This window comes from Sapajus apella, unplaced genomic scaffold (assembly GCF_009761245.1).
Source record: "Sapajus apella isolate SASKATOON/1434 unplaced genomic scaffold, GSC_monkey_1.0 scaffold21, whole genome shotgun sequence".
Taxonomy (NCBI): domain Eukaryota; kingdom Metazoa; phylum Chordata; class Mammalia; order Primates; family Cebidae; genus Sapajus; species Sapajus apella.
In genome coordinates, this window is record NW_022436961.1 from 1,300,326 (window position 1) to 1,324,777 (window position 24,452).

General features: G+C 43.5%; 1 protein-coding gene across 2 annotated transcripts in view; it reads right to left on the reverse strand.

Moving 5' to 3' along the window:
* Positions 1–13,616: 13,616 nt before the first annotated feature.
* The window catches only part of CHRNB3 (cholinergic receptor nicotinic beta 3 subunit), a 45,984-nt gene continuing 35,148 nt past the window's right edge, over positions 13,617–24,452 (reverse strand). Inside the window, exon 6 of one of the 2 annotated variants that reach the window (XM_032288051.1) lies at positions 13,617–14,506. In XM_032288051.1, the coding sequence (XP_032143942.1) occupies positions 14,372–14,506 (135 nt within the window). In that variant the 3' untranslated portion in view covers positions 13,617–14,371. Of the gene's footprint in view, positions 14,507–24,261; positions 24,437–24,452 lie in introns of those variants that run through there. The other variant, XM_032288052.1, reaches the window with a different exon arrangement.

Sequence of the window (24,452 nt, forward strand, 5' to 3'; positions counted from 1 at the left end):
TTGACCACAAGTGATCCTCCCACCTCGACTTCCAAAGTGCTGGGATAACAGGCATGAGCCACTACAGCCGGCCTGAATGACTCTTATTTTAGAGCATTTTTATTCCTTTTAATATTGGTAATTATAATACTTACATTTGGCCGGGCGTAGTGGCTCACGCCTGTAATCCAAGCACTTTGGAGGCCAAGGCGGGCAGATCACCTGAGGTTGGGAGTTCAAGACCAGCCTGACCAACATAGTAAAACCCCATTTAAAAAATAAATAAATAAATAAATAAATAAAACTTACATTTTCTTTTCCTGTCTTTAAAAAGGGTTGGTTGTTACTCAATACTTTATTTTTTATTGTTAAGCCCAATCAATATCTAATTTCATTTAAATTTTTTCAACTGTGGTAAAATCACATAACATAAAATTTCCCATCTTCACCAGTTTTAAGCATACAGTTTAATGGTACTAAATGCCTTCATGTTGTTGTATAACCTTCACCACCACCCACCTCCAGAACTCTTTGTCCTGCAAAACTGAAACGCTGCACCCAGTAAGCAATTACTGCTCCTTCTCCCGTACCTCACAGGCAACCCCTATTCTACTTTCTGTCTCTATGAATTTGACCACTCTGGCCACCTCATATAAGTGGGATCATATTGTGTTTGTTCTTTTGTGACTGGCTTATTTCACTTGGCATAACAGCCTCAAGGTGCATCTGTATTGTAACGTATCAACATGTTTCTTTCCTTTTCAAGGCTGAATAATATTCTATTGTGCGTATTTTACCTCACTTTGTGTATCCATTCACCTGTCAACGGACTCTTGCGTTGCTTCTACCTTTCGGCTGCTGCTATGAACTTGGGCTTACCAATAACTCTGAGTCCCTGCTTTCAGTTATCTTGGGTATATACTCACAAGTGAAATTGCTGGATCAGATGGTTATTCTATTTTTTAATTTTTAATTTTTGTGGGTACATAGTAGTCGTATGTATTTATGGGTTATGTGAGATATTTTGACATAGGCATGCAATGTGTAATCATCACATCGGTGATTGTTATAAATGGAGTGTCCATTACCTCAAGCATTAATCCTCTGTGTTACAAACAATCCAATTATACTTTTAGTTATTTTTAAATGTACAATTACATTACTTTTGACTACAGTCACCCTGTTATGTTAGCAAATACTAGATCTTATTCATTCTTACTATTTTTTTGTACCCATAGTTATTTTGTTTTTAATTTTCTTTCTTTCTTTTTTTTTTTTGAGATAGAGTTTCACTCTTGTTACCCAGGCTGGAGTGCAGTGGTGCAATCTCAGCTCACCGCAACCTCCACCTCCTGGGTTCAAGCAATTCTCCTGCCTCAGCCTCCCGAGTAGCTGGGACTACAGGCATGCGCCACCATACCCAGCTAATTTTTTTTTTTTTTTTGTATTTTTTTAGTAGAGATGGGTTTCACCATGTTGACTGGGATGGTCTTGATCTCTTGACCTCGTGATCTACCCGCCTCGGCCTCCCACAGTGCTGGGATTATAGGCTTGAGCCACAGTGCCCTGCCTTTGTTTTTGATTTTCTAAGGAACCATTATTCTATTTTCCAAGGGGCTGCACCATTTTATGTTCCCACCAGCAGTGCACAAGGGTTCCGATTTCTCTGCATCCTTACCAACACTTGTTATTTTCTGGGTTTTTGGCAGTTGCCATCCTAATGGGTGAGAAGTGGCGTCTCATTGTGGTTTTGGTTTGCGTTTCCCTAATAGTTAGCAATGTTGAGCATCTTTTCATGTGCTTATTGGCCATTTGTATGTCTTATTTGAAGAAATGTCTATTTAAGTCCTTCACCCATTTCAAAAATCAGGTTGTTTTTTGATTGTTGAGTTGTAGGAGTTCATTATATGTTCTGTACATTAATCGCCCATCAGATATAAAAACAAGACTTTTAAGAACTGTATTGCAGCCAAGTGTGGTGGCTGATGCCTGTATTCCCAGCACTATGGGAGGCTGAGGCGGATGGATGGCTTTAATCTAAGAGTTTGAGACCGGCCTGGGCAACATGGTGAAACCCTGTCTCTACAAAAAAATATAAAAATTAGCTGGGAGCGCTGGTGCCTGCAGTCCCAGCTACTCGTGAGGCTGAGGTAGGAGGATTAGTTGAAGCCAGGAGGTCAAGGTTGCAGTGAGCTATGATCATGCTACTGCACTCCAGCCTAAGCAACAGAATGAGACCCTGTCACAAAATATAACATATAAAGCAGAAAAAGGACCTGCATTTCAGGAAGATGGGAGCAGAGTGCTCCCAGCCAGGGTCAAGGAAACCCCATGCTGACTTCTTAACCCATACCTTTCTACTTGAGCATACCTTGGACTGCCCAGCCCAGCTTTCCAGAAGTTGCTCAGTGACCTTTAGGGGAAAGAGGATCTTGTACTTACAAGTAAATAAACTAGCAACATACATTTAAGAAGAAATGAGGCCGGGCGTGGTGGCTCAGGCCTGTAATCCCAGCACTTTGGGAGGCCGAGGCGGGTGGATCACGAGGTCAAGAGATCGAGACCATCCTGGTCAACACGGTGAAACCCCGTCTCTACTAAAACTACAAAAAATTAGCTGGGCATGGTGGCGCGTGCCTGTAATCCCAGCTACTCAGGAGGCTGAGGCAGGAGAATTGCCTGAACCCAGGAGGCGGAGGTTGCGGTGAGCCGAGATCGCGCCATTGCACTCCAGCCTGGGTAACAAGAGTGAAACTCCGTCTCAAAAAAAAAAAAAAAAAAGAAGAAATGAAATAAGCATTGGAAAAAAAAGGGAATCATAGCATTTGTTCAGAAGAACAAAGGAAAGCATGGATTGAAAATGTATAAAGGGACATGAAGAGAGTAAAACATTGAAGATCTCTTTGTTAATTGAGATTTTTAACTTTTATTTTATTTTCATTTATTTATTTATTTATTTATTTTGAGATGGGGTTTCGCTCTTGTCATGCAGGCTGGAGTGCAGTGGCCCGATCTTGGCTCACTGCTACCTCCGTCTCCTGGGTTCAAGTAATTCTCCTGCCTCAGCCTCCCAAGTAGCTGGGATTACAGGCACACACCACCATGCCCAGCTAATTTTTGCATTTTTAATAGAGATGGGGTTTCACGAAGTTGGCCAGGCTGGTCTTGAACTCCTGCTCTCAGGTGATCCGCCTGCTTCTGCCTCCCAAAGTGCTGAAATTACAGTCATGAGCCACCAAGCCCTGCCTGAGATTTTTAACTTTTAAAATTGACTTGAAGCTCTCTTGATTATGATTTCGTCATTAATATCTCTGTGTGTGTGTTCACACGTGTGCACATGCATTGGGGATTGTCTGTGTATCTGAACTATATAATCAATGTCTTAGACATGAAATGAAACTCCTAGATTTTTTTTTTTGAGACGGAGTTTCACTCGTTACCCAGGCTGGAGTGCAATGGCACGATCTCGGCTCACCGCAACCTCCGCCTCCTGGGTTCAGGCAATTCTCCTGCCTCAGCCTCCTGAGTAGCTGGGATTACAGGCACACGCCACCATGCCCAGCTGAATTTTTGTATTTTTAGTAGAGACGGGGTTTCACCACGTTGACCAGTATGGTCTCGATCTCTTGACCTCGTGATCCACCCGCCTCGGCCTCCCAAAGTGCTGGGATTACAGGCTTGAGCCACCGCGCCCGGCCAAAACTCCTAGATTTTTTAACCCAAATCTTATTTTATCTCAAAAGGTAGTCTCCCCACAGTCACACAGCTAATTAATAAATCTAACACTAGAACACGAATCTCCTAACTCTTTAACCATGTCTCTTCCTCTTGTACAATTCATCCTCTTCCATGAGATGCGCGTAGAAAAAGAAGTAAATCAACTGAGTTGGTTCATCCTTTCCCCATCCCAACCCCAGGCTCACCACCACAGGACGGGGCTGGGAGTGGGAGGCCCGAATTAGGGAGAATGGTTTGGGGGCATCTTTCACGGTAGTCAGTAGAGAGAAGAAGGCTTTGAAATGTAAACTGTGTCAGGAAGATGAGGGAGCAAACTGCCCACTTATTTTAGGAAGATCAGGACTATCAGTTAGAAAAAACAAACAAAAAACATGAGAAAGTTTATTTTAAAGAGCGTAAAGGATAAAAAGTATCGGCCAGGCGCAGTGGTTCACGCCTGTAATCCCAGCACTCTGGGAGGCCGAGGCGGGCGGATTCCGAGGTCAGAAGACCAAGACCATCCTGGCCAACACGGTGAAACCCCGTCTCTGCTAAAACTACAAAAACTTAGCCAGATGTGGTGGCGGGCGCCTGAAGTCCGAGCTACTCAGGAGACCGAGGCAGCCTGGGCAACAGCGCAAGGCTCCGTCTCAAAAAAAAAAAGCAAAAAAGAGAATGAAAACATCTATGTAGACTGTTTTCACAATGAGAGCAATCATAGAGGTGGCGAGCAGAGTTGCGTGGCCGACATGTGGAGGAGGACAAGTCACAGGCCAGATGGAAGCATCCCAGGTTTCCTCTCCCCGCTGCCCTGCCCCACCCACTCCATCACACTTCCCAGGGCAGAGGCAGCAGAAAGTGGGCAGAGGAAAACCGTCGACATTAGCAGATGCTGAGTGAAGAGGGGCGATGCCTAGTGTAGGTCGTCCTGGGAGCTCACAAGCCAGAATGGAGATCGCAGGGAAAGAAAGGCAGAGACCCCTGCGCCCTCAACCAGCTCCACTCGGGAGCCCTCGAAGCCGTGTGCTGGATGTAGCCTCGGGTGCTTCATCATCTGATTTTTCAGAGAAACAATGACGACCAAAATGAAGGACTGAGGCGTGTCTTGATTACCGAGGTTTATTAAGTCACTTGAGGGCGAGTCTGGGAAAAACAGGAGCCGCACACACACCTGTGGCTGTTTTTCAGGAGAGCGTTTCAGGAAACAACATTTATACAAGTCCTTGGCGGGTGGGGGGTTGGGGGGTGTGGGACAAGTGAAGAGAGGGACAGGCTGGCTGCCAATAGTACATTTTACATAAGAGAAGATGAACATCTGGAGAGGAAAAAGGGAAAGAATCAAGCTGCGCATGGTGGCTCACACCTGTAATCCCAGCACTTTGGGAGGCCGAGGCAGGTGGGTTGCTTGGGCCCAGGAGTTCGAGACCAGCCTGGGCAACATAGGGAGACCCCCCCACCTCTACAAAAAAATACAAAAATTAGCCGGGCGTGGCAGTGCCTGCCTGTGGTCCCAGCTACTCGGGGAAGCTGAGGTGGATCACCTGAGCTTGGGAAGTCCAGGCTGCAGTGAGCTGTGATCCTGCCACTGCACTCCAGCACTCCAGCCTGGGTGATAGTCTCAGACCCTGTCTCAAAGAAAAATGAAAAAAGATAAGCAACAACAAAGTTAAAACTATAAAGCAAGTTCCTCCCAATGAGTTTGGCCTACGTCCAGGGATAAACAATAGCAGCTTGGAGGTTAAAGGCTTGGAGTGGGTTAAGTCAGATCTCTTTTCTCACTTTTAGAATTTTTACTAAGGCGGTTTCAGGAACAAGGCAATAAGAACAGGGGCACACATCTGCACACCTCCCCTCTCCCACCCCCTTTAGACTTTGGAGCGACCATCTCAGTGCTTCAGCATATCCAACTGCCGTAGACTGAATGTGCATCCTCCCCAAACCCATAAGTTTATTTTATTTTATTTCATTTTTGGAGACAGGGTCTCGCTCTGTCACCCAGGCTGGAGTGCAGTGGTGCGATTTCAGCTCACTGCAACCTCTGCCTCCCAGGTTCGTGTGATTCTTTTGCCTCAACCTCCTGATTAGCTGGGACTACAGGCACCTGCCACTGTACCCAGATAATTTTTTTTGTATTTTTAGTAGAGACGAGGTTTCGCCATGCAGGCCAGGCTGGTCCTGAACTCCTGACCTCAAGTGATCCGCCTGCCTCAGCCTCCCAAAGTGTTTAGAATTACAAGTGTGAGCCAACGCACCTGGCCCAAACTCATAAGTTTAAATCCTAACCTCCAATATGACGATGTTAGGAGGTGGACTTTTGGAAGGTGATTAGGTCCCGAAGGTAGAGCCTTCAGGAATGGGATTACAGGTAGTGCCCTTATAAAAGAGACCCCAGAAATCTCCCTCGCCCCTTCCACCATGTGAGGACTAAGGGAGAAGATGGCCATCTATACACCAGGAAGTGGCCCTCACCACACACCAGAGCTGCTGGTACCTTGTCTTGGACTTCCAGCCTCCAGGACTGTAAGCAATACATGTCTGCGGTTTAAAAGCCACCCAATCTGTGGTATTTTTATCACAGCATCCTGAATGGGTTTAGATATCAGTTATTCTCAACTGGAGATGCTGTTGCATCCATTCTACACACACAAACACACAAACACACACACACGATCACACAATTTCCTGCTGGTGTTTGGAAATGTATGACGGGGCATTTTGGCTGTCACAATGACTGGGGGTACCTGAGTAAAGTAGGGTGAATCTTTCCCCACTCCCACCCCATGGAATTTTGCAGATGAAGAGAACCTTCATCTGTAAAACAAGAGTGATAATAGCACCTTCCACACAGAGCTGTTTCTTAAAGGCTGCCTGACTTAACCTTCACAGTTTTCATCCTGGTATTGTTTCCTTTTGAACACTGGGATCTTCAGTCCTGGCTGGCTCTCCTGTTGATGCCCAGAGCTGAGACCATCCTTGAGCATTCAGACGAGCATGTCTAATTCCACAGCAGGCTGGGCTGCCCTGTCCCATGGCCATCAACACTGCCTGGAGGGATGCAGTCCACATCTGGGCACGGATTGCTGCTCTCCCCTAGTTTTCCCAAATCCGAGATTATGTCCATGAGCCAAAGACGTAGCGTTACTTTTATGGTTACTGCTACTTGATTGACATACTGAACAGATAGTTTTAATACAAAGAAGAAATACATGTCAGGTTAAACATATCTGGTAGTCACTGTGTTAATTAGATGAATTAATTTAAATAGATAAAAGTAGGTGCTTTAGAGAAAGAATTTTGACACAACTGAAAGGTCCATCCCAACATAAGAATATTACTCTTAGGAAATTATGATGTTCCAGTGTTAGCTGGCTAGACACCATCTCCAAAGGGACCAAGATCATAGCTAAGAATTTTTATAACTTTGCTGTGTGTTGTGGCCACAGGCTAGACAATAGATTTACCAATGAATACAGTGGAGAGATCAGATTTGCATTACCTTAGTCTAGAAATTAATCTTAACTCTAATGATCAGATAGCCAAGTAGCCTGCCTCCTCACTGAGGTACAATATGAACACCATGTTATCATCTATAGCACATCCCTATCAAAAAGATTGAGCTGGGTGCAGTGGCTCATGCCTGTAATCCCAGCACTTTGGGAGGCTGAGGTGGGAGGATTGCTTGAGGCCAGGAGTTCGAGACCAGTCTGGCCAATATGGAGAAACCCCATCTCTACTAAAAATATAAAAATTAGCCTAGTGTGGTGGCACAAGCCAATAATCCCAGCTACTTGGGAGGCTGAGGCAGGAGAATCGCTTGAACCAGGGAGGCAGAGGTTTCAGTGAGCTGAGACTGCGCCACTGCACTGCAGCCTAAGCAACAGAGCGACACTCCATCTCAGAAAAGAAAAAAAAGACTGAACCAGAATTATGGTTAGGGTTACAGTTGTAACTTTCAGTTTACAGGAAAACACAGGAGACAGAAGAACGAGCTAAATGCTACCAGAAGCAAGCAATCAGACAAAATTCAAATAGTGAGATATACTTGGGGAAAATGGATCTGGCCCTTTCAACAAATCAGTGCCAAGAAAGGGATTAAAATAGATTTAAGAGGCATAACAAATGGTCTTGGGTTGAATCCTATTTGGGACAAACTAAATATCAAATTAGGATGTGTTATAAGTACAATTTTTGATGCTGCAAAAGAAGTAGCACTCAAATATAAATTTCCTCAGCAAGGCAATTTACTAACATTGAAGGGTGCGGCTCACAAATGGAACAATTGTGTGTGCACATTTGGACAAGGGAGGAAAAGGGGTACTTAGGCCTGATGGGGGTCGTCCCTACTGCTCTGTCATTCCCCTATTGGCTAGGGTTAGACTGCACAAACTAGACTAATCCCAATTGGCTATTTTAAAGAGAGCAGGGGTCCAAGCTAGAGTGGCAGGTGGGTGATTTGGTGGGAAGGATGGTTACAGGCAAGTCAGAGCAGGTAGCCAAGGGTGACCTAGGTCAAAGAAGGTGATCAGAGCAGGTGACTTGAGCAGGTGACTGGGATGAGTCAGGACGGAGCTGGGGGCTGGGGGAATAGATGTGAACTACTGATTAGAAATGGTGGAGGAGGTTGTTTACTGGAACTACAAGGAAATTAAACTTTAAAATAGAGAATTAAAGAATAAACATACTGACATACTGATTCTTTGAAGAGAAACTTGGGGTTCACTATACCTAACAGATGTTTTTGAGATGGGGAGCTTAAATGTAGAATTATTAATTTTACTAAGTATGATAATACTATTTTGAAGATTGTTTTAATGCAAGGAAATGTATTTTAAGGTGCATACTGAAAATTACACACACACACACACACACACACACACACACACATGCACACAGCTAGAAATATTTGGAGGGGCTGAGGAAAAGTACACATTTGTCCCCGTTTTAGACAGCTCCATCCCAAATTCCTGGTATCTGGTTTAATTAATCAACAAATATCAATTAAGCTTTGACTGTGGACTAAGCTCTCCATTAGATACTGTTGGGGGTATGATGGAGAATATGCTGGTATAGCTAAGAATGTGAGTTCACGTAATAAAATCATAGAGAGAAATGATATTCTAAACCAACAGCATACCCAGGAAACGCCACTGGCTTTCCAACACAGGTGTGACATGGTAAAAGCCCCATGAAACTACATACCTCAACCATACCTCAGCTTTCTATTGAAACTGCTCTCTGTAACCCAAATGTGACAGGCAAGCAGTCCAAACCCAGGCGATCTTGGCCCCTGTAACTTGTAATAAGTAATTAAGGACTGTAATTTCCACTCTACCCAGACAATGTGTAAACAAATGCTAATCTTGACTTTTGTGAACCACTTAAGTAACAAATCAGAATGTCCAAAGTCCCCTGTTCCTTGGAATGTCTGGAGCCCCTCACCCTCATCTTCGCCCAGGAGGTGATTTACACAATCCACTAGCCCTCAGAATGCCTGAAGCCCCTCACCCCCACCCTTGCCCCTCACCCTCACTCCCGAGGTGGTTTTACGGGTATAAAAGGTCTTGACACCTTCCTTTCAGGGCCACGGGTTGGAGAGATGTGAGTCCTCCGTGGCTGCCGGCAATAAAGACCCTGCAATTTGGCATACTTTCGTCTTGGTGTTGACTTTCTATGCTCGGGCCAGTACAACACAGGGAGCCCAGTGGGGGCCATGTGTTCTGTGAAGGCTTCAGGAGGGTGGGGGGGTATGAACAGAAATCTGAAGGCTGCCCACAACGTGGACAGCTCTCTGTGGCCCATGTGTGTGCCTGCACACCTATATCCCACACTCACCTGTGAGATACAGAGAGAAATTGGTCTTGCCACTTTCACTTCTTGAGATTAGTTAGCAAATTTTGCACGCAGATTTTTCTTGCTATACATTTGGAATTAAAATTTCTTTGCTTTAGAGTGATCTTTTGTAATTACTTCCTTAAGGTTATTATGTTATATAAATATTTGGTTTGTTCTGTGTTTGAAGCTAGTATTATCTTCTCTGGGCTGCATGCACACATGTGAAGGCTTAATCTTTTCTGAATCTGTGTCTGATCAGAAAGAATCTTGCTGTAGAAGACGGTTCATGCTGGTATTTTTCCTTTTTTAATTTTTTTACTTTGTTTTGTTTTGTTTTTTGTTTTAGAGTTGTGGGCTCACTCTGCTGCTCCAGGCTGGAGTACAGCAGAAGTCATAGCTCACTGCAACCTTCAACTCCTAGGCTCAAGTGACCCTCCTGTTTCGGCCTCTTATGTGGCTGGATTTATAGGCATGAACCACCCCACTGGGCTCATGCTGGTATTTTTTCAAAATTTGAAACCGAATTCAGATCTAAATACATTTTTCTAAATTAGTATGTTCATTGTGAAAATAAAGAAAATTTAAGAACTGTTGGAAACCCTCAAATGCTTTAAGCTTTGAGAGAGATGTGGCTGTGATCTGAGTTTTATGGCCTCACATTGTTTTAACTTCTGTTTTTTAGATTATAGCTTAAACTCTTCCTCATTGTACTTGTTCTGTCATTGACTAGGAAAGACCAGCCCTCCATCTTCCAATCACTGATCGTTGTGATAGATTAACTGCCTCTTTTGTTACCCTGTACTTAACTCAGACCAGATAGTGCCCCAAACAGGGTCCTCACAACAGTTCTATCTTCAGTGTAGAATGTTAAATATACGTTTCCCAAACAAAAGGAACCACCTTGACTAATGAGATCGTTATGACTATGCATTAAGCCTTACATAGAAAGAGGCTGAAATTCTGTTAAATTTCCCTAAGCTTTGTCTATAAAAGTGACCCTAAACTTGCTAACTTTGGAACACTGACTTCTATCCTTTGGAATCTGTGTTTCCAGGGAGGGTTGTCCTCAAAATTTGCACTTGAATAAACTCTGCTTAAACTAGATTCTGATCCTTTTGACTATTTTAGGTTGACATCATTTACCTAGCAAACTAAGAGTTAAAGTTAAGTGGTGTGTTAAAGTCAATAGTATTCTCTTTTCTTTTCTTTTTTTTTCAGAGATGGGGTATCGCTATGCTGCCCAGGCTGGAGTGCAGTGGCCATTCACAGGCACGATCCCACTACTGATCAGCACAGGAATTTTGACCTGCTCGGTTTCCGACCTGGGCTGGTTCACCCCTCCTCAGGCAACCTGCTGGTCCCCCGCTCGCGCGAGGTCACCATATAGATGCCGAACTTAGTGCAGACACCCGATTGGCATAGCACACTACAGCCCAGAACTCCTGGGCTCAAGTGATCCTCCCACCTCAGCCTCCCGAGTAGCTGGGACTACAGGCACGCACCACTGCTCCCGGCGTCAATAGTATTCTCAACAAAAAGGAGAGAAATAGTGGCCTGCCCTTTGAATTCACATCCCAACAATAATTTAAGGCCAGGAATCCTTGATTTTCATCACAATGTATTCCTGCAAATCCTGTCCTAAAGTACTGATAAAGCAGATCATATTTTCCCAAAGGAACAAAGTTACAATAAGTTGTGTGGTTCAAAAACTGTGAAAACTCTAGTAAAATTCTCCAAAGTATAGAAATTTAGAGTAGGGGAGCACTTCAAAGGTCATGCATGAATCATAACTTCTGTAAACCAAAACTGAAATTCTAAGACCTCCCGACCATCTTAATGGTCTCCTCCTTTCAGCCAGGTCAGTACAAAATTAATCTGAAAAACTTGTTCAGGCCATGATGGAAATGGGACTCAGACATACTTTAGAATATCCTCCTCCTTTCTGGAATTCAGGGAAAGCCAACCAGCATTAACATCAACACAGATCTCAAGTCTGCTAAGAAACATTTGCAATCTCTTCTCTCTGAAGCCAGCACTTGGAGGCTTCATCTGCATGATAAAATCTTGGTCTCCACAACCACTCATTGTCAACCAGACATTCCCTTCTGTTGATATTCACTCTTTCAACCAATTGCCAATCAGAAAAATTTAAAATCTACCTAGACTCGAAAACCCTCTCCAACCGCACTGCTTTGAGTTGTCCTGCCCTTACTCATTGTAAACCTTACGTGTATTTCCAGATAGAACCATTGCAAACCTTACATGTATTTGATCGATGTCTGCTGCCTCCCTAAAATGTATAAAACTAGACTGTGCCCTGACCACCTTGGGCACCTGTCCTCAAGATCTCCTGAGGAGTGTGTCCCAGGTCACAGTCACTCATATTTGGCTCAGAATACATCTCTTCAAATATTTTACAGAGTTTGACTCTTTTCGTCAATACTTCTTATTACTGAATGGGAAACTGAAACCCTAGAGGGACCTATCAAGTGAGGAATGAGAATCAACCCCAGCATGCTTCTCATCTAGAGCACGGGATATTATACAATGATGTTTGCAAAACTCTGAGGGAAAATAATTTTGAACCAGAATTCCATGCCCAGTCTATCCATTATTTAAATGTGAGGGCAAAATCAATTACAATTTCAGAAAAGCAAGCGTTCAGGAAGGTCACCACATTCAAATACTTCCTGAAAGAATTACTTGAAGACATGTTCCTCCAAAATAATGGAAGAAATGAAGCAGAAAAAGGAATGTTTAAGATAAAAACCAGTGATGAACAAAGAAATAAAATTGCTTGCCATGTGGTTGTGGACAACGTGTGGTCAATACATGGTTCTTAGGCAAAGGAACACATAATATAAAAATAAATCACCTAGAACTAAAATTCTGGATGATTTAAAGAAAATGTGGAAAGTGATAAAAGTGAAATGAAGGTGAGGGGAAGTGAGGGTCCTAAAGGAATTATTTTGTATAGAAAGTGGCAGCCACACACACTAATTCTCAACATTGATTTAAAAAATTTGAATGTTTTTTAATAAATTAATAGAAGTGGACATCTAATTTTCAAGTCATTAAAGGTAAAGAAGAAATGGACAAACTACAAACTCGACCAAGGCTGAAAAAGATGTGTTTCATGCTTAGATTTTTTTTTTTTTTTTGAGACAGAGTCTTGCACTGTCTCCCAGGCTGGAGTGCAGTGGCGTGATCCTGGCCCACTGCAAACTCAACCTCCTGGGTTCAAGCAATTCTCCTGCCTCAGCCTTCAGAGTAGCTGGGATTACAGGTGTGTGGCCACCACATCCGGCTAATTTTTTGTATTTTTAGGAGAGACGGGGGTTTCACTGTGTTAGTCAGGATGGTCTCGAACTCCTGACCTCATGATCCACCTGCCTGGGCCTCCCAAAGTGCTGGGATTACAGGTGTGAGCCACTGAGGCTGGCCACTTAGTTTTTCTTTTCTTTTTCTTTTTTTTTTTTTTTTAAGAGACTGGGTCTTGCTCTGTCGCACAGGCTGGAATGCAGTGGGGCAATCACAGCTCACTGCAGCCTCCAACTCCTGGGCTCAAGTGATCCTCCCATTTCAGCCTCTTAAGTAGCTGAGACTATAAGCATATATCACCATTTAAAATTTCTTAAATTTTAATTTTTAAAATTTTTTGTAGAGACAGGGTCTTGCTGTAGAGACCAGGCTGGTCTCAAACTTCTGGCCTCAAGCAATCCTCCTGGTTTGACCTCCCAAAGTGCTAGGGTGACAGGTGCAAGCCACCACAGTGCCCTGGATTGCAAACTGCTTGCCAGAGCCATGCCTAAAAGTACTCCAGAGAGGAATTTGGATTTGTAACTGCGCAGAGAGAAAAATTGCTTTAAGCTAAAGTTCAGGAAGGATTTGGTGGCAGCAGCAATTTTGGAAGGCAAGAGGAACCTGAGCAGATTCCCCTCAGGGTCTTACAGAAGGAATGATGGTGGGTGGGCATGAAGTCCATCCAGGTGCCAGGAGACAGGGAAGTGGAATGGGGAGCCTAGGGGATACTGGTGGTATGGATCTGATTAGAGGAGGTGACATCACTAATCATTATCAGAGAATGCTCTGTACCCTAGTTTGCTAGGAAAAGACAATGAGTATTAATGAATGCACTTCTGGTAGCAAAGGACTTTGTTTCTATTGTGAGTTATTTTGGTATGCATGACCTCAAAGCAAGTCACAGCTCACAGTGGGCTCCAGTTTCACCATCTGAAAGACTTATCATGCCGTGAATAAACCATGAATAACCTGCCTCAGTAGGCCAAGCATCTTGGAATCTGTGTTATTGTTAAGTTTGCAGTGCCAGCTGTCCTGCCAGTGTAATCCCCAAATCCTTGTTGAGATTTGCCTGGCCCGTCACTACAGAAGCACAACAGAGCCCCAGGAGGACAGGGCAGGTGGGAGATCCAGGCTCTGCCCTCACAGATGGCTCAATGCAGAGACCGCCTTAAACTCCAGGTGGATCTCCTCTCCCCCCACCAAGGCCTGGGGCTTCCAGGAGGTGTTTGTCCACCAAGTAGCAACACCTTTTTGTGCACTCTGGCTATGAGGCCAAGCCCAGACCTATGATCCTTCCCTGAATGTGCCGGGAAGTCAAGGCAGGGGCCTGAGGAGGTTCCACTTTGCTTAAAAGCAGCTCACTCTCACGGCAACCACGAATGAGCACGTTTACTAGAGTTTCGCGGTGAGGAGATGTTCCATTTCCATGAAGACTATGTGATCGGGGTTTGTTGAACAAGCTCGTGCATTTAGATTCTGTCTGTGCGACAGTCAGATGTCAGTTCTAACGTGTAATCTAGTCTTTATGTCTTTTAAATTCCTAATGGTAACTATGTAGCCACATCTTCAAAGCAGGGGTAAAAATCAGAACCGAGCCTGTAACTGACACTATCAGAAAGAGCCACAGGAAGATTCGGTCTAGAACTTGAGCGACGAATTTCCAGTCTTGTACCACCTGCAAAAGAGAAAAAGATGCCCTTCACTCAAGACACTGAGCAACTGTCCTGAATTCATCTCAAGGGATTTTAAAAGAGTAACATTCAGATTTACAGCATTTACTTAAGCTTTCAAAAGCATCTAACGTCCCAACCACAGTACAGGCTGAGGGTCTTTCAGGGACTTCCCTAATTGTGCCCAAAGCAAACAGCTTGGAACATTCATCAGCACTGAAGAAGAAAAATAGAAACAGTAGAATTCTGTCTGCATACGTAAACATTCCTGATCAGAATGGGAAAAGTCTGATTTTTTACATGAATAAAAAGCTAGGGTGCTTCCTGATACACGTAGGAAAAGAATCACAAATTTGTAATTTAGGAGTTTGTGTGGCCAGCTGTCACAGCCTTTCTTTTCTTCCACTCCAGCTGTGCTGCAGTTCCAGAAGGAAGGGCACGGCCAAGGAGGAGAACCCAACAGGACAAGACAGAAATTCATGAGGGAGGGAGGACACCGAGTCCCTTTATTAGGAAGCGGAGGTGCAGCGAGTGGGCAGCAGGTCCATAAACATGAAGTCAGAGCACGAGCAAGCTATCAGGCTGCGGAAGTCTGAAAGGAAGGGGAGTTCTCATCCTTCTAGAGAAAAAAAATGTCCTTGGCCCCGGGGCAGGGGGTGGGAGTGAATGGGGGGAAGAACTATTTAAATTTTTGTATTAGTTTATTTATTTATTTATGAAATGGAGTCTTGCTCTGTAGCCCAGGCTGGAGGGCAGTGGCGTGATCTCAGCTCACTGCCACCTCTGCCTCCCGGGTCCTGGTTCAAGCATTTCTCCTACCTCAACCTCCCAAGTAGCTGGGATTACAGGCACAAGCCCCCATGCCCAGCTAATTTTTGTATTTTTTAGTAGAGACGGGGTTTTACCATGTTGGCCAGTCTGGTCTTGAACTCCTGACCTTGTGATCCACCTGCCTGGGCCTCCCAAAGTGCTGGGATTACAGGTGCGAACCACCATGCCTGGCCTATTATTTATTTATTTATTTATTTTGAGGCGGAGCCTTGCTCTGTTGCTCAGGCTGGAGTGCAGTGGTACAATCTCAGCTCACTGCAACCTCCTCCTCCCAGGTTCAAGTGAGTCTCCTGCCTTAGCCTCCCGGGTGGGACTACAGGTGCGGAAAATACAAAAAATGCCAAGCCAATCTTTGTATTTTTAGTAGAGACATGGGTTTCTCCATGTTGGCCAGCCTGATCTTGAACTCCTGACCTCAGGTGATCTGCCCACCTCGGCTTCCCAAAGTGCTGGGATTCCAGGCGTGAGCCACTGCGCCTGGCCTGTATTAGTATTTTTTAAAGATGTAAAGAAACAGACAAATAAATCTCCCAACTTGACAGCTGAATGATTGTCTAGCAGCAGTCACATTTCTAGTGCTTTAAAAAAATTTTTTAAGTGGATGAAAAACATAACAGATTGTTAAGAGAGAGGATATATGAGGCAGTGTCTGTGAATGCAAGATAAAATATAGAAGGATAGTTCTAAAAAAATTCTTTCATCAGCTTGTTTACAGGATCAGGCTCTTGGCACTAATCTTCACCAATTTTAGAGTAAAATAATTAAACGCTATAAATTCAAGTTATATAAATTGAAAATATGGACATGACCTCTGATGTCCTGGAGTTCACACCCTAGCTTCTGTAACTACAGTAAAAAGGTTTTAAGAAGAGAGACTCGAAGATGGCTGTTTAGGAACAGCTCAGGATTGCAGCGCCCAGTAAAAGCGCAGAGGGTGAGTAGACGCCACATTTCCAGACAGATTTTTATGGCCTGCAGACCAGGAGATCCCCAGGCGGAGGAGCCCCACAGGTCACCAGTGTGACTGTTTTGGCTGGCGCGGCAGATTCAGCCCCTGCGGCTGCTTTGGCCCATGCAGCTGCTTTGCGGCACTCCCACACGGCAGTTCTCTGTACAAAATATACTGGTCCGGGTGCCCTTTTAGCTGGCGATTGGAGCTCCAGGAAGGCGCAGTCGCCCATTCGTCTGATTTAAAAGGAGACTGAAATAGCGAGCCAGGCCAGGAGATTCCCGGGCAAAAACAAACGAACAAAAAAAAGCCCCACGAATATCAGTGCCGCTGTTTCAGCCAGTGCAGGGAGTCGCCGCAGGGGAAATCACATAGACCCCGGCGCCTTTTCAACAGGTGACTGGAACACCTGAGAAAGAGTTCACCGTTCAACTAAAATACAAAAGGGTCTCAGGCAGGGGGCCAGGTGATCAGGCTTGGCTGGTCCTACCCCCACGAAAGAACAGCAGTCAGAAACTCTTTGGATTGAGAGTTTCACAGCAAGCGCAGCTGAACCCGGGACAGTACAGCTCTGTGGGGGAGGGGCGTCCGCCATTGCTGAGGCAGCCAACCGTTGCTGAGGCACCCTGACGTTGCCAAGGCAACCAGCCATTACAGCGAGAGTCTGCCATTACAGAGGTGGGCCACCATTGCCCCCGAGGCAGTTCTAACTACACCCATATAAACAGGACTGCAGGGAAGATCACACGACAGCTGGGCGGAGCCCACAGCAGCTCAGCAAAGCCTCTGCAGGCAGACAGTGACTTAGGCTACCTCCTTGCTGTGCAGGGCAACCTTGAAAAACAAAAAGGCAGCAGCACAGCGGAAACCCATAAATAAAGCCCTAACTCCCTGGGACAGAGCACCTGGGGAAAAAAAAAGGTGTTTATGAGTTCTGCTGCAGTAGACCTAAATGTACCTGCCCAGCAGCCCTGAATGAAAAACGGAGCTCACAGCTCAGCACTTGAGCACATGTAAAGAACAGACTGTCTCCTCAAGCAGCTCCCTGACCCCTGTATATCCAAAGAGTCACCTCATAAAGTAGAGATCAGACTGACATTTGGCAGGTAACCTTCTGGGACAAAGATAGCAGAAAAAGAAACTGGTAGCAACCGTTACTGTTCTGCAGCTGCTGCAGGTGATCCCCAGGCAAGCAGGGCCTGGAGTGGACCTCAGCAGCCCTGCAGCAGAAGGGCCAGACAGTTAGAAGGAAAACTAAGAAACAGAAATAACTTCATTATCAACAAACTGGATGTCCACTCAGTGACCCAATCTGAAAGTCAACAACTGCAAAGATGACAGGTGGATAAATCCACAAAGATGGGAAGAAACCAGTGCAAAAAGGATGAAAACACCCGAAACAAGAACACCTCTCCTCCTACAAGGGATCACAACTCCTCACCAGCAAGGGAACAAGACTGAATGGAGAATGAGTGTGATGAAATGACACAATCAGGCTTCAGAAGGTGGGTAATAAGGAACTTCAGTGAGCTAAAAGAACATGTTCTAACCCAATGCAAAGAAACTAAGAACCTTGAAAAAAGATTTGATGAAATGCTAACAAGAATGGACAAATTAAAGAGTAATATAAGTGAACTGATGGAGCTGAAAAACACAACACAAGAACTTCACGAAGCATGCACAAGTTTCAACAGCCGAATTGACCAAGCAGAAGAAAGGATATTAGAGGTCGAAGATCAACTCAATGAAAAAAAATGAGAAGGCAAGATTAGAGAAAAAGGGGTAAAAAGGAATGAACAAAGTCTCCAAGAAATGTGGGACTATGTGAAAAGACCTAATCTATGTTTGATAGGTGTACCTGAATGTGACGAAGAGAATGAATCCAAGCTGGAAAATACTCTTCAGGATATTATCCAGGAAAACTTCCCCAACCTAGCAACGCAGGCCAATATTCAAGCCCAGGAAATACGGAGAACACCACAAAGATATTTCTCAAGAATAGCAACCCCAGGGCACATAATCGTCAGATTCACCAGGGTTGAAATGAAGGAGAAAATGCTAAGGACAGCTAGAGAGAAAGGTCGGGTTACCCACAAAGGGAAGCCCATCAGACTCACAGCAGATCTCTCAGCAGAAACCCTACAAGCCAGAAGAGAGTGGGGGCCAATATTCAACATCCTTAAAGAAAAGAACTTTCAACCCAGAATCTCCTATCCAGCCAAACTAAGCTTCATAAGTGAAGGAAAAATAAAATCCTTTGTGAACAAGCAAGTACTCGGAGATTTTATCACCATCAGGCCTGCTTTACAGGAGCTCCTGAAAGAGGCTCTACACATAGAAAGGAATAACCAGTACCAGCCACTCCAAAAATAAACCAAATGGTAAAGAGCATCAACACAATGAAGAATCTATATCAACTAATGGGCAAAACAGCCAGCTAGCATCAAAATGTCAGTATCGAATTCACACATAACAATATTAACCCTAAATTTAAATGGACTAAATGCCCCAATCAAAAGACACAGACTGGCAAATTGGATAAAAAGCCAAAACCCATCAGTGCGCTGTATCCAGGAAACCCATCTCACATGCAAGGATACACAAAGGCTCAAAGTAAAGGGATGGAGGAAGATTTACCAAGCAAGAGGAGAGCAAAAAAAGAACAGGAGTTGCAATTCTTGTTTCTGATAAAATAGACTTTAAAGCAACAAAGATCAAAAGAGACAAAGAAGGACATTACATAATGGTAAAAGGATCAATGCAACAAGAAGAGCTAACAATCCTAAATATGTATGCACCCAATACAGGAGCACCCAGATACATAAGGCAAGTTCTTTTGTTTTTTTTTGTTTTTTTTTTTTTTTGGAAACGGAGTTTCGCTCTTGTTACCCAGGCTGGAGTGCAATGGAGCGATCTCGGCTCACCGCAACTTCCGCCTCCTGGGTTCAGGCAATTCTCCTGCCTCAGCCTCCTGAGTAGCTGGGATTACAGGCATGCGCCACTATGCCCAGCTAATTTTTTGTATTTTCAGTAGAGACGGGGTTTCACCATGTTGACCAGGATGGTCTCGATCTCTTGACCTCGTGATCCACCCGCCTCAGCCTCCCAAAGTGCTGGGATTACAGGTGTGAGCCACCGTGCCCGGCCAAGGCAAGTTCTTAATGACTTACAAAGAGACTTAGATAATAAAAGAGACCATGCAATAATAGTGGGAGATTTTAACACCCAATTGTCAATATTAGACAGATCAATCAGACAGAAAATTAACAAGATATCCAGGACTTGAACTCAGACCTGGAACAAGCAAACCTAATAGACATTTAAAGGACTCTCCACCCCAAATCCACAGAATATACATTCTTCTCAGCACCACATCACACCTACTCTAAAATTGACCACATAATTGGAAGCAAATCACTCCTCAGCAAATGCAAAAGAATGGAAATCATAACAAACAGTCTCTCAGACCACAGTGCAATCAAGTTAGAACTCAGAATTCAGAAATTAACTCAGAACCACACAGCTTCATGGAAACTGAACAACTTGTTCTTGAATGTTGACTGGATAAACGAAATGAAGGCAGAAATAAAGACGTTCTTCGAAACCAATGAGAATGAAGACACAACATACCAGAATCTCTGGGACACATTTAAAGCAGTCTCTAGAGGAAAATATATAGCAATGAGTGCCCACATGAGAAGAAAGGAGAGATCTGAAATTGAAACCCTATCATCAAAATTGAAAGAGCTAGAGGAGCAAGATCAAAAAAGCTCAAAACCTAGCAGAAGACAGGAAATAATGAAGATCAGAGCAGAACTAAAGGAGATAGAAACACAAAAAACTCTTCAAAAAAATCAATAAATCCAGGAGATGGTTTTCCGAAAAGATCAACAAAATAGACCACTAGCCACATTAATAAAAAAGAAAAGAGAGAATAACCAAATTGATGCAATAAAAAACGATAAAGGGGATATCACCACAGATTCCACAGAAATTCAAACCATCATCAGAGATTATTACAAACAACTCTATGCACATAAACTAGTAAACCTGAAAGAAATGGTTAAATTCCTGGACACTTGCATCCTCCCAAGCCTAAACCAGGAAGATGTCAAAACCCTGAATAGACCAATAACAAGGTCTGAAGTTGAGGCAGCAAGTAAGAGCCTACCACTCAAAAAAAGGCCAGGTCCAGAAGGGTTCACAGCCGAATTCTACCAGACATACAAAGAGGAGCTGGTACCATTCCTTCTGAAACTATTCCAAACAATCCAAAAAGAGGGAATCCTTCCCAAATCATTTTATGAGACCAATATCATCCTGATACCAAAACCCGGCAGAGACTCAACAAGAAAAGAAAACTTCAGGCCAATATCCATGATGAACATAGATGCAAAAATCTTCAACAAAATACTGGCAAGCCGATTGCAACAGCACATCAAAAAGCTTATCCACCATGATGAAGTAGGATTCATTCCAGGGATGCAAGGCTGGTTCGACATATGCAAGTCCATAAACATAATTCACCACATAAACAGAACCAAAGACAAAAACCACATGATTATCTCAATTGTTGCAGAGAAGGCCTTTGACAAAATTCAACAGCCCTTTATGCTAAAAACTCACAATAAACTAGGTATTGACGGAATGTATCTCAAAATAATAAAAGCTGTTTATGACAAACCAACAGCCAATATCATACTGAATGGGCAGAAACTGGAAGCATTCCCTTTGAAATCTGGCACTAGACAAGGATGCCCTCTCTCACCACTCCTATTCAACATAGTACTGGAAGTTCTAGCCAGAGCAATCAGGCAAGAAAAAGAAATAAAGGGTATTCAAATAGGAAAGGAGGAAGTCAAATTGTCTCTATTTGCAGACGACATGATTGTATATCTAGAAGACCCCATCATCTCAGCCCCAAATCTCCTGAAACTGATAAGCAAGTTCAGCAAAGTCTCAGGATACAAAATCAATGTGCAAAAATCACATGCATTCCTATACACCAATAACAGACTTAAACAGAGCAAAATCAAGAACAAACTTCCATTCACAATTGCCACAAAGAGAATAAAATATCTAGGAATACAACTAACAAGGAACGTAAAGGACCTCTTCGAGGAGAACTACAAGCCACTGCTCAATGAAATCAGAGAGGACACAAACAGATGGAGAAACATTCCATGTTCATGGTTAGGAAGAATCAATATCATGAAAATGGCTATACCGCCCAAAGTAATTTACAGATTCAACGCTATCCCCATCAAGCTACCAATGACCTTCTTCACAGAACTGGAAAAAACACTTTAAACTTCATATAGAACCAAAAGAGAGCCTGCATGGCCAAGCCAATTCTAAGCAAAAAGAACAAAGTGGGAGGCATCACACTACCAGACTTCAAACTATACTACAAGGCTACAGTAATCAAACAGCATGGTACTGGTACCAAAACAGAGATATAGACCAATGGAACAGAACAGAGGCCTCGGAGGCAACACAACATATCTACAACCATCCGATCTTTGACACACCTGACAAAAACAAGCAATGGGGAAAGGATTCCCTGTTTAATAAATGGTGTTGGGAAAACTGGCTAGCCATGTGCAGAAAGCAGAAACTGGACCCCTTCCTGACACCTTACACTAAAATTAACTCCAGATGGATTAAAGACTTAAACATAAAACCTAACACCACAAAAACCCTAGAAGAAAATCTAGGCAAAACCATTCAGGACATAGGTGTAGCAAGGACTTCATGACCGAAACACCAAAAGCATTGGCAATAAAAGCCAAAATAGACAAATGGGACCTAATCAAACTCCACAGCTTCTGCACAGCAAAAGAAACAGTCATTAGAGTGAATCAGCAACCAACAGAATGGGAAAAAATTTTTGCAGTTTACCCATCTGACAAAGGGCTGATATCCAGAATTTACAAAGAACTAAAACAGATTTACAAGAAAAAAACTAACAAGCCCATTCAAAAGTGGGCAAAGGATATGAACAGACCCTTTACAAAAGAAGACATACATAAGGCCAACAAACATATGAAAAAATGCTCATCATCAGTGGTCATTAGAGAAATGCAAATCAAAACTACATTGAGATACCATCTAACGCCAGTTAGAATGGTGATCATTAAAAAATCTGGAGACAACAGATGCTGGAGAGGATGTGAAGAAATAGGAACACTTTTACACTGTTGGTGGGAGTGTAAATTAGTTCAACCATTGTGGAAGACAGTGTGGCGATTCCTCAAGGACCTAGAAATAGAAATTCCATTTGACCCAGCAGTCTCATTACTGGGTATATATCCAAAGGATTATAAATCATTCTACTATAAGGATACATGCACATGAATGTTCATTGCAGCACAGTTTACAATAGCAAAGACCTGGAACCAACCCAAATGCCCATATACACCATGGAATATTACGCAGCCATCAAAAAAAAAAAAAAACGATGAGTTCGTGTCCTTTGTAGGGACATGGATGAACCTGGAAACCATCATGCTCAGCACACTGACACAGGAGCACAAGATCAAACACCGCATGTTCTCACTCATAGGCGGGTGTTGAACAATGAGAACACATGGACACAGGGAGGGGAGCACTACACACCGGGGTCTGTTGGAGGGAAATAGGGGAGGGACAGTGGGGGGTGGGGAGTTGGCGGGGGGATGGCATGGGGAGAAATGCCAGATATAGGTGAGGGGGAGGAAGGCAGCAAATCACACTGCCACGAGTGTACCTATGCAACAATCTTGCATGTTCTTCACATGTACCCCAAAACCTAAAATGCAATTTAAAAAATATATAAATAAATAAATTGAAAATATGTAACTTGCTTTAGGCAACAGATCACTTTTTTATGCTGAATATTTGCACATCAAATACTATTTTCATTCCACTGGGGAAGGACTGTTTAGAAGGATGCGCCGGGCATGGTGGCTCACACCTGTAATCCCAGCACTTTGGGAGGCCAAGGCAGTGGATCACATGAAGTCAGGAGTTCGAGACCAGCCTGGCCAACATGGTAAAATCCTATCTCTACTAAAAAAAAAAAAAATTAGCCGGACATAGTAGTGCACACCTGTAGTCCCAGCTACTCTGGAGGCTGAGATGGGAGAACTGCTTGAGCCCAGGAGGCAGAGGTTGCAGTGAGCTGAGATTGTGCCACTGCAGTCCAGCCTGGGTGATAAAGACTCTATCTCAAAAAAAAAAAAAAAAAAAAAAAAAGGGGGATGAGGGTGAGAATTAGAAAGGTGAGAATTCACACTTGTTCACTGCTTACAGAACGAAGCTGAGCCCCTGTGTGCTGGGCACACTGTTCATATTTGTATTTTGTGTCACTTAATCCTCACACAAACATTTCAAGTTGTGGTTCAGAAAGCTGAGGCTCAGGTTAAGTAACTTGTCTAAGTCAGTCAAAATAGGATCTGAGCCCAGGACTGTTTTCAGTCTGAAATTCACACTCTTCCCACAATAGCTCTCTTTCTCCTTCTCACTCTCCTTTTTTTTTTTTTTTTTTTTTTTTTTTTTTTTCCTGAGATGGGGATCTTGCTTCAATTGCCCAGGGTGGTCTCAAACTGTGGCCTTAAGTGATCCTCCTGACTTGGCCTCCCAAAGTGCTAGGACAAGCATGCCCACCCACACCCAGTTAATTTTTAAATTTTTTGTAGAGACAGGGTCTCACTATGTTGCCCAGGCTGGTCTTGATCTCCTGGGCTCAAGTGATCAACTCGCCTCAGCCTCCCAAAGTACTAGGACTACAGGTATGAGCCACTGTGCCTGGTCCACACTTCGGGAAAAAAAAAAAATCTGTAAATTAAATAATCGCATCCTCTTTCCTCACCAAAATACCTGTTGTAACACTAAATTTTATATTCTGATTCTTTCTGGTCTTTTATTTCTAAATACCGTGGTTGAACATATCTATCATCCCATGCAAAATGGGAGATAAATTACCAGAGACCAGGATAATCAACTTAAAATGTGTAATTATTTAATAGAGAATTGAGACTAATTATAAGAAACTGCCTAATCAACAGTTGCTTCACTTTTGCTCCTTATCTTTTTATGAACTACTTCCTAAAAATTCATGCTAAAATTGCTGTCATGTCAGGGCTTGCTTTAAATGTTACATCTATAAACAGCATGTCTCATAATGTCAC